The 12,356-nt window shown below is 40.9% G+C and overlaps 1 protein-coding gene across 2 annotated transcripts in view; it reads left to right on the top strand.

Moving 5' to 3' along the window:
* The window catches only part of MAMDC2 (MAM domain containing 2), a 65,953-nt gene that overhangs the window by 24,544 nt on the left and 29,053 nt on the right, over positions 1-12,356 (top strand). For both annotated transcript variants that reach the window (XM_051643136.1, XM_051643135.1), the window contains exons 3-4: positions 10,469-10,734; positions 11,446-11,530. In XM_051643136.1, coding sequence (XP_051499096.1) covers positions 10,469-10,734; positions 11,446-11,530 — 351 coding nt within the window. The remainder of the gene's footprint in view (positions 1-10,468; positions 10,735-11,445; positions 11,531-12,356) is intronic.

Raw genomic sequence — 12,356 nt, 5'->3', positions numbered from 1 at the left:
ACATGACAGACGTGTGAAGAGTGGACAGGGCCAGACAGATGGCAGAGCCCTGTGCATATTCTGGGTGAACTCTGATGGCCTGAGACTAATTCAGATGTATGAGGTGGTTCATGAACTTGTGCTTAATCCTGAAGAATAATTTGACTGCGTGCTTTAATTAAAACACAAAGCCCAGGAAAGCTAAAATGTATCAAAACTCTGTTGATTATAGTCAGCAACCAGATACCTTATGGAAATTAAAATACTGGTTCCTAAATCTCTTAAATGCCTACATTTTCATAACATTCATCTACATCCATTTTTTCCTGTTCCCTTAGATTGGAGTTTGCACAAGGAGTTATCTTTTGCTTTTGATACCAAGTGATCCTTACAAATGTAATTCTAAGTAGTTCAAATGTCTTGCTTAGAGATGAAGCTCCACAGTTGAATCTCTTCCCAGTGGTACTAGAGACTGCAACAACTGAGGTAGAGGCAATGGACCCACAGGGCATCAGCCCCTCCCCACAGAGGCCCACATTATCCTGTAAAATACTTTGGGATCTTCTGAATTTTGAGACTAGAGGAAAGTTAATCAATGCACAGTTTTCCATAATCCCTGTAAAAACTGCAAAGTCTTTGTAGGGTTAACAAATACATACGAGTCTCTGGAAAAAGAACAGAGCAAGCTTTTGTTCCTGCCTTTTGATTTGTAGCATTTCTTAGTTTTAAAATCATCCACTCAGCAAAAAGAGATAGAGAGTAATAATTGAAGAAGAAAAACATAACTGAGAATAGCCTCGATAGGTTGAATTCCAGGGCTGTAAAATTCCTGGGCTGTAAAATTACCTCCTGTTTCATTTTGCCAGTTTTAACACTTCATGTTTAAGGGTATTCAGCCAGAAGTCATAGTTAGTGTTTGTCAAAAGGAGTTTGCTTGCAGGAGTAGGGTTATGACCAGAGCCTCTGTACTCAGCTTCCAGTGGATGTACTCTGCCATGGAGCATGGATATGTATTGTTTGAAGTGTACTTTCTGCTTGAGGGGAAGAGCTGGAAGCTGGAATGAAAAGTCCTTTGACAAACATCTCTGGACATAAGGGATTCATTACCTAATGAAAGTGACAGTACAATGGTTTATACTTAAAGATCAAATGGCAAAGGTAGATTTCAGGATTAAATGTACACCTACTTTCCATTACCCTAAAATGTCCATGAGATGCTTTAGAGATTACAGTTATCTCTCCTGGGGCTATTTCGATAAACCCTCGAAAAACCCCATTCTCCAGTTTTGTGGATTTTGGCTCAGTCTATCTGTACATACACACATCCTCAGTTGCTGCCAGCTGCCTGCCAGGCAGGAATGATGTACAGGACTGTAAGCCTAGAAGAATCCCTGGTAAATTGAAGCTGCCAGTGCTCATCTTTGAAGTGGTTAACTGTCAGATGCAGTTTTGCAGACCTCCAGGGAATATCAGGCACGGTCCTGGTGGTTATGATGTTCGACATCAATAGATGTGTTCCTTGGCTGCATGCTGTGTGGTTGCAGATGCTGAGTCTTCACCACTGCATGTTCCTGGTACAGGATGAAGCTTGCTGGTGCAGAGGATGAGTCACTGTGGCTTCTTTCTTGCTTAGAATGGATTTCTTGAGAGTGGCCATTGCATAAACACAGCAGCAACTAAGGGGCTGCCACAGCAGCTGGTGATAAACAAGTTGCAAGACAGTGACCTCCAGCAGCTTTTGGAAAGTGATGGTGTGGCTAGGCTGATTCCTGCAGGTCACCTTCTACCAGGTTACTGCTATCACTAGTACTTAGCTTTTCTGTTTGTATCCAGTGATGCGAGATCACTAATCGGCCCACCATGAGCCTGCCAGTCATCCCAATGATCCTGGTATAAAAAAAGAGTATGAAATCACCAAGCTTAAGGAAAGCAGGAAATTGAACTCTCAGGAGTTCAACTTCTGAAGCCAGTGAAACCAAATAATTATTTCTACTATTTTAAAACTAAATAATATTTCAGTCTACGTAGAACCCAGGACTCAGATGAGTATCAAAGTAAATGTATGTAGGCCAAGCACATTTACAACTTTCCTTGCAGGAACAAGGCATGTGAGCAAAGGTTATATTTTTTTAGTTGATCTGATGTAGTGGGGAGAGACAGACAAGTCTTTAGGCAGGGGAGGTGGTTTTTGGGCAGATGCTGAAGGCCAAGTGATTTGGCAGATGCAGAGAGCCGATCCATGCAGAAGAAAAGTTTTGCTTTTGTACTCTTTCACTGAGCACATCCCTATGCTTTGTAGATGCGCTCCAGAAGGCTACTGGAAGAGGGCTTTTTCTTTCCTCAAGGGCAGTATTGCAGCCTGTCCCAGGAACCCCCTGGATGCTGTGATCCCTCTCCCTCATCCACCTAAGCCAAGTCATCCTGGACAGACTTTTGTTCCTGAGGCTGGTTTGTCTTCTGCTGTGACCAGAGTCTTCCCACTTCCCTATGAGAGTGCAGGTTTGCTTCAGAGTTTTGCTTAGAAGTGAACACCATGGGCTTTTAGTTAAACCTCACTGAAGTGTGCCAATGAAGTTTCTCAACCAAGTTCTCTTTGCTTTTGAAGCACAAAATCAGTCTTCTGGATTAAAGAAAATTCCTGACATGCAGAAACCAAATCAGGGTTTGTTGGGTTTGAGTCTTTTTCATCTCTCAAAATACTACTCCCCATGGCTGTGCTTGTCACTCTGATCCAAGGAGAAGCATGGTCCAAGAAGTCACCTCCTTTAAAACAACTCCCCTATCTCATGATATGGATCTACTCATCTCTGGGCTGCAAATCTAAAGGATTTTTTTTCAAAATGTGCCAAAGCTCTGTGGAATGTGGGTAGGTTTGCCTTGGGCAAGCTGAGACATGCTCAGCACATAATACAAAGCAGAGCTCTTAATACCTTACAGGCACATTCCACCACTTCACACCATTTGCATCTGCACAAATAAATGAAAGGAGTAATGAACAAAGTAAATAGACAACATAATGCAAGGGAATACTTTAAAAGCAAAATTTTGTATTCTTTTGCTGAAGGAAGGCAGCCCTGGGGTGTACTCTGCCAGGACAAGCAGCTGTGCTGGAAGAGCTATCACACTGTCTCCTGCGTGCTTGATCCTGGTGGAAACGTGATGTAGCAAAGGGACAGAGGTAGTGAGGAAAGAGAAGACCACTGCGAACAAGCAGATGCCTGAAGATTTCTACTTTATCTGTTTTTTATCTTTAACATTTCCTGTGCACTGGAGATAATGGAAACTGATTTATGAATAAAGAAAAGGCTTTTCTGAATTATTTCTGGTTCAGAAATTCACAGCAGAGAATCTTGTGTCTCTAAATCGATTAACCTACATCCTCTTCAAGTATACCAGCTAGTAGAAATCACAGAGACGACTTTTTGAAAGAGGTGTTGCAAGGAAAACCAGTGATATCATAGGAGAACCTGGTAGCCTTTGTGTCAGCAGATTAAAAGTTGTAAAAATTATGTCATAAACAGCATGAAAAGGAGAACTGAGTGGTCAGAACAACAGCTCACTGGGACTAATAGTTTGGCTGGAACAAACAGAAACAAAACTTGAAAAGTGTATAAAAATCTGTGAGGTCATTGTGAAAGAAAACAAATCCACATGCTTGTGTTTGGAACAAACAGAGGATCTGGTGTAATTGATACATGATGTAAGGGTCTTGGGAAAGCGAAGACAGGAGCCAGCTGTTGCTAAAACACTCTCGCAAGCTCAAACTCCACCAGTGCAGTGGAGCAGCTCATCTAAATCAGAAACACAAAACAGGAGCACAAGCTGGGACTGCTGCCAGTTTTTCACAGGCATGCTGAGGGATGGAGGCTGGGAGGCGTTGCCAGTGTGGTAGTTGCTGCAACCAGATGCCGCAGTTACAGTGTTTCAGGGCTAATTGTTTTACTTCTATGATTTTGGACAGACTTGCTAACAGACATATTTGTGAACTTCCTAGGGGAGCAACGGACAGGGTAGGAGGTGGGGGCTGGTTGTTAATCCAAGCCCTCCGCTGGGTAAGGAGCCTTTGGAGATTGCCCAGTCTGGTGGCTGTGGAAAGCAAAGGGTTAAGTGATAAATCTCAGTCCCCGAAGGGAAACTCACTTTATAAAGTAAGGTGAGCTGGAGAGAAAACTGCCTGGGGAACTCCGGTTGTCAGGGCTGTCCATGCCCAGGAGGAAGGTGGGTGACTGCCTTGACCAACTGCATTTGTGCTCATTGCCCCAGGCTGTGATGTTCTACAAGATGCTTTTGTTTTCAGTAAATACTGCACAGCTTTGTGGAAGTTGCCTGGACACCCCATTGTTCTCTCTGAAGAAGCAGTGTAGCAAAGGGGCAGATTTCGCAGGGGTCAAGTAGCTTTGATCATGGCACAACCCCAGGTATTTCGGGACTGAGCCTCTGCCATCATTAACATGGGCTAGGCTTTGCTGTTCAGCCCCATGTGCATCATGCATGTGTCAGTCAGAGAGAGAAACTGCTGCTGCAAGTGGTTAAACTCTGAATCTCACTGTTGTTGCCATGCTTACCCATCTGCCAGATCAGGCTAGGGAGGGATGTGGACAGATCTCGTGTCCAGCAGCAATGGCAAGAGGTGTCTGGGATCCGCTGCTGGTACCAAGAGACTTTGCTCACCCAAGAGTTATTGGTGGTTCTTGATGCTCTCCAGGTTTGGTGACATTGTGGCTAAGGCTGCCCAGAGGCAGCAGACCTTTCCCTCCAATTGGAAAGTCACTTACTCATGCAATTTTTTTGCTTACCTACGATGCTGCCTAAAAATATTTGAAAAAAAAACCCACCTCACCCTCCAACTCTTCCACTTCACTCCAAAAAGACTTAACAAAGTGCATGGTGACTGTTTCTGATCAGAGGAATAATTTTCTTCAGAAATTAACTTCTCATAGATAGGACAAATTCAGCATCAATCCACACAATTCTGTTTTACAAGATAAATTCACATCAAAAAGTGTCCAGTTCAGTTGAAAAGTTTGCTTTCTAATGAAAGGAAATTGAATGAGAAGTAAAATGTCAAGTTTAAATCTTTTCTATCCAGTGCCACACTTAGATTCACTTAAAATCTCATATGAAGTAGCTGGTAGAAGCTCTGAGCTCTTAACTCAAACCTGGAACCTTCTCTAAGCCTCTTATGTATCAATGGATGGATTCCATGTGCAAACTTCCATTTGCAAAATGATGTCTCTCTGGCTGCATCATCATTTTTTTAACAAAACATCCTGGTTTGAGCCAGGACAGAACCAATTTTCTTTTTAGCAATTTTACTTTTCAGTTAATTCTCTTCTAAGTAACTGTGCTTGCCAAAATTAGCAGCATGTTTCTCAGTCAATGTCTACTTCTAGAAATGGTAACAGCCAATGTTTATAGTTATAGCTTGAGAACAGTATACAGAACAAAGGCCATGGCTTGGTTCTGCTAAACTTCTTATGTGCAGGAAATGAAAGGGAGGAAAAGGAGGGGAGGAGCAGACCAGACAGGTGACCCAAAACTGACCAAACGAAGTACTTCATCCTGTACACGTCCTACTCGGTATAAATCTGAGGGATCACAAGGACTGAGCTCTCTTCATCTACAGCCTTTATCCTCAGAGGACTCTGTTTTTCTGCCTTTGGTCCTGATCCATACATTACTGAATCCAGTTCCCATGTACTGAGTACAGGACTCCTGGGACTTTCCCAGGGCTGCCCTGCAGTCTTGCTTGTGACCTGAATGTTACAGGGGGGGAGTGATATTGGATTTGTATATATTTAATTATTTTCTTTTTCATCATTACTGTATCATTAAAGCTGTTCAGTTTAATTTCCAACCTGTAAGTCTCTCTCCCTTATTCTCTTTCCTTTTTCTTTCTGGGATGGGAGAGAGGTTAATAGCATTTGTTGTTAGCTTAATTGCTGGCCCAGCATTAAACCTTAGCACTTAACTTTTCCTGGAGCTGTAAGAAGGCTTAATAGGTCCTAAAATATTAACTGCTTTGCTGCCTTTCCCCCACCCTCTCCTTTCCTCAGTGGAATATTTAAAAAACAAACAAACAAACCCTAAAGCCACAGACACTGAGATTCCAGAGAAGGTATCACTAGATCAATTTTTGTCCTAAGAAACCCTGGTAATAATTCTTTCCTGTTTCTGTATGGCAAGTACAGGGAAAATCCAGATATGACCGGCAATTTTAAGGCATTTCCTGCAAATTTGCTGTATAAAAGAATGCCTAATCAAACATAATTTCCCAAACTTACTGTATTTAATATTTCCTTAGTACTGTTTCTTTTGGAACACTCTGCTTGTATGTGGTTTTTCTTGTAAAGCTGCACTGTTGCTGAACTAAGTGAACACCTGTGTCAGATATAAACCTCACAGAGGTTTAACATGTCTGTGGTTACCCTTCCAGATTTTTACAGAGGAAATGTATAACTGAAAAACTAACAGGCAATTTTAGTTATCCCAGTTGGGGTGGGTTTTTTTTGTTTTGGTTTTGTGTTTTTTTTTCATTTTGTCAGTGGAATTTTGTTTCATTTATTAGCCAGTGTCTAGGATTTTGTCTTATTTGTGTAATTTACAGAGAAAGCATTCAGTGTAGTTTCTGCACTGTTTTCAGGAAAAAGTATTGTTGGTCTCAACCCTTCCTTCCCCTAAGCCATTGATAGGGTACTGTTGACTAATGTTCTGATGCCTATTTGGTAAGCAAATAAGTAAGTTAATAAAATAAAGATTTGGAAAACTTGGGTGAATGACTTACAGAGTTAATGTAACACCAGCTGTAATTGAGAACAGCAAGATGGGAGTCATATACACAGAATGATTGTAAAGGTCTTGTCTGGTGAGTCTTACTGCTACAATGCATAGTTGCATTGAGGAGGAACAGCTTTGAAAAACTGGGTCCTAATGCACTGAGGGCTCAGGATTTTGCTTCAGACATGGAGGAATGCAGAAGGAGCACATCCTTGGTGCTGTGCAGTTTGATTCAGCTGTCAAGGAGAAGACAGTGAAGTTACACAGTAGGTTAAAAAAACATTATAGGAATGGGTGTGAAAAGTGAATTACTTGCCATCTTGAGTAGTGAATGAGTGGTGAGGAAAATACATCTAAATGTCCCCTTTCTCTCATCTCTTCTCCTGGCTGTAGGTGTCTGCCTTCACCAGGGAACTGCTACCTGATACCAGTCAAAGGTAGTTATCGGTCCCTGGCTTTCGTCATCTGTGAAAATGCTTCTGTGGTGTCTTCACCATAGTGCCAAAACCCCCTGTCGTTCCCTAAAAATTGAAATAAAGTGCAGGTTTCCTGTATTTGCACAGCCCCTCATACTGCTTAGGTCTGCATCTATCCCCAGAACAAGTCATTGCCAGAAATTGTAAGCTTGCGTCTCTGTGTCATCAGGCTTTTCCTAGCATTTTGTGACTACCTTGCTTTTGCTGTCTGTGATTTTGAAAAGTAGGCCTCTCTTGATAACTCCTGAATGACTGCTATAAATTAAGTGCTATGATCATTTGGAGGAGGAGAACTTTGAGGGGAAAAGTCACATGACATGCGGCAAAATGAAGCTGCATGTTAAATTTTTAATGAGATATTTCAGACTACAGCATTGTGCATTCATCAAATTCCCCATAGACTGCTAAATATCTTTCTGTTACTCCCACAAACAAGTGTGGAAACTTGTCTGCTTCTTCATTCCAAGGAACCCTCTCTTTGCATTTATTTGCTCTCACAATTGCTCAGTCTGTCTCTGAGCTCTGCATTGTGAGACCTTCCTTTCTGCAGAAATGGGACATGTTGCTATTACTGAAATACAGTTTAGTATAAAGGCCATTTAGTCAATGCCAGCATTCATTTGGAAGAAGTTTAACATTAGCATTTTCTCTGCTTCGTACTGCAATGTGCCAGGCTCCCTGATCCTGATTTAAAAAGTATTTAAACTTTTACATAAAACTCTATCACTGCCTTCATTGATTTCAGAGGAGCCAATCACACAGTTTACACTTCCACAAAATGCTCAACTGATTAGCAAGTTGGGAGTGAGAGCACTCCATTTATGGAGCCTTAATGAATAGGTCAAATTAACATCGTGTTTTAAAAAGCAATAAAAAAATCCCACAAAACCTGATTAAAAACAGAGTTTGTGATCTTTGCTTTCATGTCAGTGGGGAATCAGACCAAGTAAGCCCAAGTGCATCGCACACAGAGAATGCAGAGTCAAGTTTACAGTAACAAAATAATCCCAACTGGAAACTCTTAAGAGGTTTTTTTTCTCTTTTAAATCACTATTTTTGTAGAAGGACCTTAGTCTACTTATAATTAAATCCTAAAACCAGGCAGCCGTTTAAACCTTATAGCTGGTTGTTTAAAGTATACATGTAAATGCGTATTTCTATGTTAAGGCTAATTTATTTCTGGGAAAAAAAAAATAATAATGTGTATTATAAGAAGGCTCTGTTTCCTGTGGGCTTTCTCATGAGGTGCAGACAAAATCAGGGCTGAAATCTAAACTGAAATTGCCAGGCATGGATTCTGAATTGTAGGTTTCCTTGTAAACAAGATGATCCAAATTCAGACTAGCCTAAAACCACAGATTCTTTGTCTTAACTGGGTATTGCCACTTAGATCAATTAAAAAGAAATGTATGAGAAGCATTAAACTTCTGATAGAGCCTTGGTATTTTGCTTCTACCCTCCACACATGTGAAGAAACATGCATACCCTGGACTAGCACATGCTGGCAAATAAATGCTTTGCATGCTAACTCATGTGAGCTAACTAGATATCTGTATGCAGATGGATGTTTTATGCACTCACATTTTTCCTAGTGGCAGATTAGGTTTTTGGCATGCATATTAGGTGCCTATTTTAAAATATTTATTCCTGTGTTTATTTTTCTTTCACATGCTGCAGTAACAAGTTACTTGTACTTAAGCAATTATTTTGTATATTCCTTGAAGAGACTAAAACCAGACACTGTAGATATAAAGAGAAATTATGGTAAGAGGCAAAATAAATTCCATTCCATAAAAGGAAAACAAAATACTGCTTTTCTGCATTTGCACAGTCCCTTTTACCGCTTAGGGCTGCATCTACCCCCTAACTAGGTAGCAATCATGTATCTTACATCTGTTAAACAAAAATGTACAGTACAAATGGGTTGCTGTGCACAATGTCTGCAGGTGAGGGGGGAAATGCAGGGATGATGGTGCAACATGTATTGCCCAAGGAGTCAGGTGTTGTCAGAGCTGCTGCCCACTCTTGACATCTTCCCAGGGGTGTATGGGAGAGGACTTTGGGAATCTTGTAGACCAGATCAGTTTGCTCTGGGGAAGGCAGTGATTGTCCATGCGGATTTTTTTTTTCACATTAGAGAGAATACCTTTGAAAAGGCAATAGGGGAGTTCCTAGGAAGGAACCCCAGGGTGCTTGGTAGGGTTGGAGAGCTCAGGAAGGATTTGGAGGGTGTGCCTTGAAGGCAAGCAATGTATTTAACATCAGTCTGACTGCTGAGGTGTCCAAGTTAAGCAAGTGTTTACATTGTATGTGGAAACTGAGACAAACTCTGTGGTCAAGTGAAATGATATTAAAGAAGAGATACATGCTCTGGGTAGTCTAGAAAAGACAGAACTCATGCTGCAGGGACAGCTGGATGAGTCACAACTGACTTGACATCTCAGGACTCTTGGTTACAGATTTGGACATTCTAGCTTGTTTTGTTGTTGTTTTTTTAAAAAAAAAAATTCTTGCCCTCTCTGTTTCACTTGTTTGTGGCATTGCATTCCAGGTTTCTAGGATTTCTATATCCCATTTTATTCTCCTCATCTTGGTTTAGATGTATTCATAAAGTCTCCAAGTCTAAGCCTCTGTTTTGCTGTGATTTATTTACTTTTGCCTCCTTTTTCCACGTGTTGCTTCTTGGGCATTTTTGGTTGGGTTTTTTTGGGTTTTTTTTGTCTTCTTATGCATTTGTAGCTTGTAATCATATCCTTTATTTTGTTTTTATAGAGAAAGTTATATTTTAGGCTCTACAGAGAGTAATTTTGAAATAATCCCACTGAAACTGCTGAAAAGTTTAAGTGTAGCTTTACTTGTAGCACTTTCTTTAATTCAGCAATTTGTACATTAGTTTTACTACTTAAGGATGTCTTTCTAGTTTTCTTCTTTGAAACCAGAAATACTGAAGAAGTTTTTGGCTGCAATGTGTTTTTTATGTATTGTTTTAAAATCTAAATTATAAAAATGAAGTCTAAAAATTGTGATTAAAAATGCTGTGAGTCACATGGAGTGACACTGATGTGGGTCCAGTGGGATATCAAAAGGTTAAATGACTTGCTTAATGAATGAGTGGCAGTCTCAATCTCCAGACCTAGCCCTAGAACAACCAATTTCTTTATAAATATGTACTTTCGTACCGGCTTGCAAAAGCAAAGACTCTGGCATTTATTGTTTTGATGTGTGTGTCTTCCCAGGACATTACATTTCTGTGGATACATCTTATGAGGGTGAGAAAGCCATTCTGTCCAGTCCCGAACTGTACTCAGAGGAGTGGAGCTGCATCAGACTGATTTATCAGATAGCAACGACTTCAGAGGCTTCACCTGATCCCACCAGGCTCAACCTGTACCTGAGGCAGGAAGGAGAGAGCTTTGATCGTTTGCTGTGGTCAGCCAAGGAGCCTTCAGATAGCTGGCTCATAGCTAGCTTAGATTTAACTAACAGCACAAAGAAGTACAAGGTAAGCCCGACTTCAGAAGGTGGCACAGGCTTTCTGGTGCATGTGTTGGTGTGTGTGGACTGCTTTTCAGACATTTCCCCCCTGGGCCCTATTCTTGGCTTTCATGTCTTGGGCTTGCAGTGTCTGAGTCAGTTGACCCCTCTGTCCCTAAAATCAGTGAGGAGAGCTGACTTAAGTCAGGCAGTTTGTGCTTTTCCCAGCAAACTCCGGGAGAGTACAGCCAGCTGAGCTGTGCCACGAGGATGCCTCACCTCCTGTCAGCCTTGCAGGGCTGCTGGCATCCTGTAGCAGGCATGGGACCTCCCAAGTTCTGAGTTGGCATCTGTGCTCACTCCTTCCTGTCCTCCTTGCCCTTCTGGGCAGAGTCAGATCTGAGAGGAGGGTAATTCCTCCCAAAATCCATGACATCACATTGCTCACAGTAGTGTCCTGTATAGCCCCAGTGAAGGAATCTGAAGCTCCAGACCCTTACACGAAGTGTGGGATTTTCTGACTGTCTCACTGTCCTTCAATATGCATGCTGTCCTGGAGGAAGGGCATCAATTCCACCTTTAATGCAATCTGCCAAGCTTTTCCAGCAAAAACAGCTCTCCTGACTCTAAGGGTGATGAGCACCCCACCTATATTTAATTTGTTGTCCTTTTTAAATGTCCAGGGTGATAAAGGAAATACTGAAACCCTAACATTTGCAGTTTCATTTATATTGTGCAGATTCTACTGGAAGGTGAACTGGGACAAGATAAATCTGCTAGTATAGCAGTTTTTGAAATAAAAATAACTCCTGGATATTGTATTGGTAAGTACTGTCTGCTCAGCTCCCATATTCTCTACTTGTTGGCGGTTTTAAAATTGAATTAAAGTTCTGGGTTTAGAAAAAAAGACAGTGACTCTTTTCCTTATGGAAAAGTAGGCTGTGATACTCGATACAGGTATTTTTAAGCCAAGGCTGCACGCCCTAATGTGTGTTTTTATTGACCCATATCTGCCATATGTAGACATTTAACATACAATAATTCATTCTAAAGCTATTTATTGTTGAAGCAGGAACAAGTGTTTTATTTTCACAAAACTAGACTGCTACAAGTATTAGACATAACAGCTGTGACCTTTTTTCTGCTGTCCGCCTGTTCATGCTTCCTGACTTTGCATCTTGCAGGCTGCAGTCAAAACTCTGTTGTTATTTACACTTACTGCTATTTCCTCTTGACATTTGCCAAAAATCACTAACAAAGTTCAAAAATTTCAGTGGCTAGGAGGTTAGTAGACCTTTGCATTTCTGGGAAGCTCTGTTGGATGCTAACTGAATTGCAAGAATTCTTTGGTTCTGTGAAGGAAACAAAGCCATCTCATTATTTTTATACAATACTAGACCTGCTTTGCTTCTATACGTTTGTTATTTACAAACTGAAGTTCTGATCTGACTATTTAATACTATGAAATCTTATCTTTTAAATCTACTTTGTTTGGTTCTAAATTATGGCAGTCTTTTTTTGCCAAATAATGAAAAGATAGATTGGACTGAATGAGATGGAAATGACAATTTTCTAAAAAAATTATGAAAAATGGTGGGTAAGTTTGCTTCCATTTATTGTAAGTTGTTATGTTCTATGTCCAGTTACATA

This window comes from Apus apus, chromosome Z, assembly GCF_020740795.1.
Source record: "Apus apus isolate bApuApu2 chromosome Z, bApuApu2.pri.cur, whole genome shotgun sequence".
In the NCBI taxonomy this organism is placed as follows: Eukaryota; Metazoa; Chordata; class Aves; order Apodiformes; family Apodidae; genus Apus; species Apus apus.
The sequence above is the reverse complement of the archived record's forward strand: the minus strand, read 5'-3'. Positions and strand labels throughout refer to the sequence as shown.